General features: G+C 35.2%; 1 protein-coding gene across 1 annotated transcript; it reads right to left on the bottom strand.

Annotated features, from left to right (window-relative positions):
- Positions 1-4,752: 4,752 nt before the first annotated feature.
- Positions 4,753-5,797, bottom strand: LOC125832566 (uncharacterized). The gene is made up of 2 exons (XM_049511785.1): positions 5,055-5,797; positions 4,753-4,832 (listed from the first exon to the last, which is right to left on the bottom strand). Exons 1-2 carry the CDS (start codon positions 5,791-5,793, stop codon positions 4,753-4,755), a joined length of 819 nt encoding a protein of 272 aa, XP_049367742.1. The 5' UTR covers positions 5,794-5,797.
- Between the last annotated feature and the right edge of the window lie 559 nt (positions 5,798-6,356).

Here is a 6,356-nt window from a genome sequence, read left to right as displayed (position 1 = left end):
AGAAAAGTCAATCAAAAAAACAGAATAAGAGACTTAGATCAACAAGTTACCCTTCAAGACCAGGACTTGTTGGATAGTATATATTTCTGAACCCATGTTTTTTAGCTGCAGAAGTTGTTGTCTCCCCAATATATGCAACAGCATTGTCCCACTGTCTCGATGCAGTAAGATTAGCCCATACCCTGTCAAATAACCCAGCAGAAGGAAAAAGGAATGAGAAAGGAAAAAGAGAATAAAGCCTCTAAATGAACCATACCCTGTTCACTGGCTCAATGAACTATGTCCGGAAACATCTGTCTAATATTTTCTAGCATGTTGGTGGAATTACAGTTATCCGCTATAGAATTAGTGCACTTGCTTATGCCAATAATAGATATCAACGTGTCATCTGTCTACTTTTGCTATAAAAATGAATATTTTGGAACATTGTACCTGAGGGCAGAAGGAGATGCTACAGCAACAACGGGAGCAGAGAGTGCTAGTTCAAGAAGATATTGATCAACGTGATTGACTGGTGCCTGCAAGAAATGGAAAGGTTATACGCAGTAGAATGAAATCTAATTAGTTCCATCTCAAGAGAAGGATCCAAGATGTGGTGCTCTATCTGAACTTTGACCATATGTCAGGAAAAGATGATAAGTGGCCCTCTTTTTCAGGGCAAGTGCGTGTTACCAAATTTGCAAGCACACTGGTCTCATGTGAGTAAAAATGAATTTTCTTCTCCAATTGGGCAATGGAGAAATATCATACCGTTGTGTAAGTGTTCAGCCGAGTAACCTCGAATCCCCGCCCAGAATGTCCTTGCTCTGAAATAAAGGAGCCATATGTCAGTTTAAAACTACTCAAAGTACTTCTGTATTCCGAGGAAAATTTGCATACTAAACATAAACTATCAAGCTGAGACAGTTGCAAAATATCGGATGAATGAGACTCTTGTACAGATTATGGCCATGAGGAAAGGGAATGGGCTGTGAATTTTGGGGTTAATATGTTTCTTTTGTTCTTCCTTTTTAATTTTTTTCTTGAATAACGGTTTACAATAGAAAAAGGCACCTCTGCAGAAACTATAGATCCCTACAGAACCAGAAAAATCAGAATGAGAATGCATGGAAAAAGAGATTTCTGTATGAAATCAGGTTGATAGGAGAATTAGGCGAGACAGAAACATAAAGAGATGGAGCAATATACCGATGTCAGTGCTGGCTTTTGCTGAAGCAGGATAGAGAACAGTGCACTTGTTATTCCCATTCTTCGGAAGCTCTAAAGCTAAAACCTTGCCAGTTGCTGAAAATGCAAATAGAATGAAATTTTCAGTCAGTCAGGCAAAAACATAACATCAGTCAATTTTTTACTGCAGAACAGTTTGCAAGTAAAAAAATGTATTTAAATGAATGACAAATGCAAGTGTCATCCCTGATGCACATGTGTGTGCCTTATGCTATTTCTAAATGTCAAAAGAGCAAGTGGGAAGTTTACTCAATACCCTTTGATGGTGCAAATGCCACATCAAGATACTGATTTGAAGACTGAACAGCTTCATCAAATATGCTGGTTGTACCAGATCCAACAACTCACATAACTGTGAGGAGAACTTCAAGATTTGGAGACCAACTTCAAAAATAAATTTCCATCAATAAGAAAGGTTTTTGATGTTGATGAGAAATCGAGTAACAATAAGAAGAGCAGGGGAGCGATTCCAAATGAACACTGTTGTTGGATTCAAGAAATTATTTCTCAGGTTATTTCTGGTGCAATTCGAGTGACTCCAACAACTGGAGAGGAAATAGCACACTTTAATCTAGCTATGCTCAAAGAATCAAGTCATTCCACCGTGCCAATATCCAGTTCTAGAGATGGCAATAGTAATAATGTTTACAGTCCTAGATCACCTCAGAGTCATAAGGATGCTAAGCAGCAAAATTCACAACGCTTGCAGGCAGGTATGAATTCAGAAATAAATTCTCAAAAGCCCAAAAACTGTAATGTTGATCCTGAAGTCCAGGAATGAGCTGATTTCTCTAATTGAAAGTTGTAAACAAGACATGAGGGTCATTCAAGTTAACTGGTTTAAACCTCTTCCATCCATTGTTAAATTAAATACTCATGGGAGCGCTTTGGAGAACCCAGGAAAGATTGGGGCTGGTGGTATTCTTAGAGATCACAAATGTGACTTGATTTATGTAGATAGAGGAACATCCTCCATAGGACAATCCAATGCAATCCAAATTAAGTTAATGTATTAAATAAGAAAACACTTAATGAAAGAAAACAATCCAGACCACACCCAAAATTTAAAAAATAGAGAAAACTCCAATAGAAGTCTAATGAAACAGAGGAAACAGTCAAACGAGTGCGAGCAAAAGTTTGAAATTATTTTTTTAGCCAGACTCTAGCGAGGAAGAAGAAAAAGGAGATGATGAGGAACAAGAATAATAGAATACATACCTGGAAGAAGAAGGAGAGACGCACTAGTCGTAGTCAATGAAAGGTAAGCCCCTACAGCTATGAAGTTACATAAAAAATCAATGTCATCTTCATCATCTATGTCACCATCTTCATCTTTATCAATACTTGTAGTGCCTTCAGTTCTATCAAGATCACTTATGTACTCAATTATACTGTCGTCCTCTAGGTCAGAATCTTCGGTATTGTAACCAACTTCATGTTCTGTTTGAACCTTCAATTCATATGCACTTGAATCCAAGGTAATTGAATCAACATCATCTCTATGTAATTGGATCGGCATATCCTCAATAGAAACATCTATCATGTTACTTTCCATTGACACATCTTGATACACTTCATCAGTAGTGTGTAATTCATCACTTTCCACCTTTGAATTTTGCATCTCTAGCACATCATATATATGTCTATCTTGAAATTTTTGCACAATTCGCCAATTTCTTCCTAATTTCGGATCACAAATATAAAATACTTGCTTTGCTTGAGTAGCTAGTACAAAAGAATCATGTTCATACCAAAATCTATTTACATTTATACTGGTAAAATTTTTATCGTTCTGCATCCCAGTTTTTTTACGAAGATCAAACCACTTGCATTTAAATAGAACAACTCGATTGCCTTCTATATACTCTAACTCAATAATGTCAACTATAATACCATAAAAGTCAATCACTTCATTTTCATGATAGCCTTCAACAACTATGCCACTATTTTGACTTTTACGTAATTCATCACGACTTTGAATATGGTACCTAACACCATTAACAATACAACCAGGATATCTCCTTCCTCGAACATCAGGTCCCATTGCCAAAGGATATAACTTCTTGATAGACATTGAATTCTCCTTATTAGACAAATGCATAATCTATGATGAAAAATTATTACATTCAATTAGTAAAGAAGAAAAAGTTAAACTTAAACACAACACGATTGTCATTTTTAAAAATCACTTACTTTCCCTTTGAACCATAAAGAAAAATGTTCTCTATGTTTCTCTTCTATATTCACAACATCTTGGTTTAACAACTCATTTTTGTGTTCCCTACATAGGAAAAATGAATTTATGAGTAATTTAAAATAACAGAAAACCAATATAGATAAATAGGAAAACTTACTGTAGAAAAGGCTCTGCTTCTTCACAATTATTTAACACATACCACTGAGCCATATCAAAATCTTTCTTCGGTATTGCATCATATTCTCCTTTAAATGGTCTAACACTTTTAGAAAATATGTCCAGAACATGTTCCTCTTTGTTGCTAGATCCATCAGCATTTCGATCTTCACGATTAAATCTAGTCTCAATGTTAGTAAGATACATAGAGAAAAATGTCAAACATTCATCAATAATATAACCTTCTGCAATAGAACCTTCTGGTCGCGCCTTGTTTCGCACATAACGCTTAAGCTTACACAAAAATCTCTCAATTTTGTACATCCAACGATACTGTACTGGTCCCCCATACATAGCTTCTCGTGGTAAATGTACAGCCAAATGTACCATAATATCAAAAAAAGCAGGTGGAAAGATATAATAACTATATCCCTTTCAAGTTGTTCTAAGTCATCTCGTTTCAATGTCTTACAACACAACCGTTGAAAGAAATGACCTAACTCAATCAATGCTAAAGAGACATCTTTATTTCCAAATCCACGAATAGTTATAGGTAGCAATCGTTGTAGCAAAACATGATAATCATGACTTTTGAGTTTAGCTAACTTAACACCATCTGCACTTACACACCTTGAGATATTTGAAGCATAACCATCAGGAAATTTAACACATTTCAAAAATTCCCCAAATTCTTTTTTCTCTTTTTCTGACATGTTATAACAAGCAGATGGCTTTGTATAACTAGAATCATCATGTTGCAACCATAGTTCCTTTCTTATGTTCATATCCTTAAGATCTTCTCTTGCTTTCTCTGTGTCTTTAGTTTTCCTGTCAATATTCAGTAATGTCCCCAAAATACTCTCACAAATGTTCTTTTCTATGTGCATGACATCTAAATTATGCCGCAACTTCAAGTTCTTCCAGTATGGTAACTCAAAGAAAATACTTTTCCTCACCCAATTCAACTCTATAGGAAGACGCTTTTTTTTCTTATTATTTGAGTGTTTTCCTGGTCTATAAGTATTGAGTAGATCCAATTGTTGTAAGACATCATCTCCTGAGAGCTCTTTTGGTTTCAATCTTTTTTCTACCTTCCCATCAAACTTCATGCTTCTTCTCCATGCGTGGCTAGGTTTAAGATACCGACGGTGACCCATGTAGCAAATTTTACTTCATACCTTTTGTGACAGTGCATCCTTATTGCAAGTAGGGCATGCCATGTATCCTTTAGTACTCCATCCAGATAAATTAGCTAATACAAAAGAAATAATATATGTTAGCTATTACAGTTATGTGTTCCCCTGTTATTAAATTTATGTTCGTAGCTCTTCTTAAACAAGAAGTGTATCCTAGATTAGAAACATATAAATAATGGGAATAAAAATATGTCCAAATGCTAATAAATAAATAGGAAACAATTTTTAGGCTGGAGATTATTTAGACATATTGAACAATAAGAAATATAAACACTTACCATAAGCTGGAAAGTCATTTATGGTCCATAAAACAGCAGCATGCATCTTGAAGCACTCCCCTGTGGAAGCATCAAATGTCTCTACACCATCACTCCATAACTCTTTCAATTCATCAACCAAAGGCCGCAAGTAAACATCAATATCCTTTCCAGGTGCTTGAGGACCAGGAATAAGTAGTGACATCATCATAAATGGATCAGTAAAGCATTTCCATGGAGGAAGATTATAAGGAAATAAAATTACAGGCCACATGCTATAGTTTGTGCTCATATTCCCAAATGGGTTGAAACCATCAGTCGCGAGGCCAAGTCTAATATTACGTGGTTCTTGTGCAAACCACGTATGATTCTTATCAAACTCTTTCCAAGCTTCAGAATCAACTGGATGTCTTAACACATTCGTCTCATCAAGATATGTTTCTTTATGCCACCTCATGTCAGTGCTTGTTTTTTTTGACATAAATAATCTTTGAAGTCTCGGCTTTAAGGGAAAATATCGTAAGACTTTATGAGGAATCTTTTTACCCTTTCCCTTTTCAATTTTCCACCTTGAAGTACCACATTGTGGACATTCTTGTCTATCTTTAAATTCACCCCAATAAAGCACACAATCATATTTACAAGCATGAATCGAAATGTATCCTAATCCCAAACCTTGTAGCATGTTTTTGGCATCATAATGCGACTTAGGAAGTGTCTCGCCATTAGGCAATGCATCTCGTAGCAACTCTAACAACATATTAAATGACTTGTTTGATAACAACAAGGTTAAGGGAGATCACAAATAGAGAATTAAATATTAGAATGCGGAAGCACAAAGAAAAGAAACAAAAAAACTAAATAAAGATATGGGAAATTCGAAGGAAAGATCCACGAATTTCCAAAGATTAGATGTTCTAAGGCCTTGAAAAGATCCAAGTAACAACGTATAGATTTATGGAAGAAATCTAACGCCTTTACTTGAGAAAACGAATCAAAACGATAGATTCGGATCTTGACCGCTTTATGAGTAACTAAAGACAATAATTAGTATGTAGAAACTAATCACCTTCTAAAGAATACCAAAAAGAAACCAAAGATATCACAAGAAGAAGTTACTTTATACCTTAAACTATGAAACTAGTAAAGGTTTAAAGATAAATTCTCAAAGAACAAGTCACAAAGGTTCAAAGAACTCTCTCAAATATTCTTAATATCAATCTAAATTGTCTTTAATGAATGAAAAAGGACTCCTATATATAGGAGAAGGGAAAAACGTCCAAGAAGCCCAACCCTAAAAAAACAATTACAAGGAATCCTACT

Source organism: Solanum verrucosum, unplaced genomic scaffold (assembly GCF_900185275.1).
Source record: "Solanum verrucosum unplaced genomic scaffold, falcon-dt-bn FXZP01001072.1, whole genome shotgun sequence".
NCBI classification, from domain to species: Eukaryota; Viridiplantae; Streptophyta; class Magnoliopsida; order Solanales; family Solanaceae; genus Solanum; species Solanum verrucosum.
Note: the sequence above shows the minus strand (reverse complement) of the source record. Positions and strands in the feature narration are given on the sequence as shown.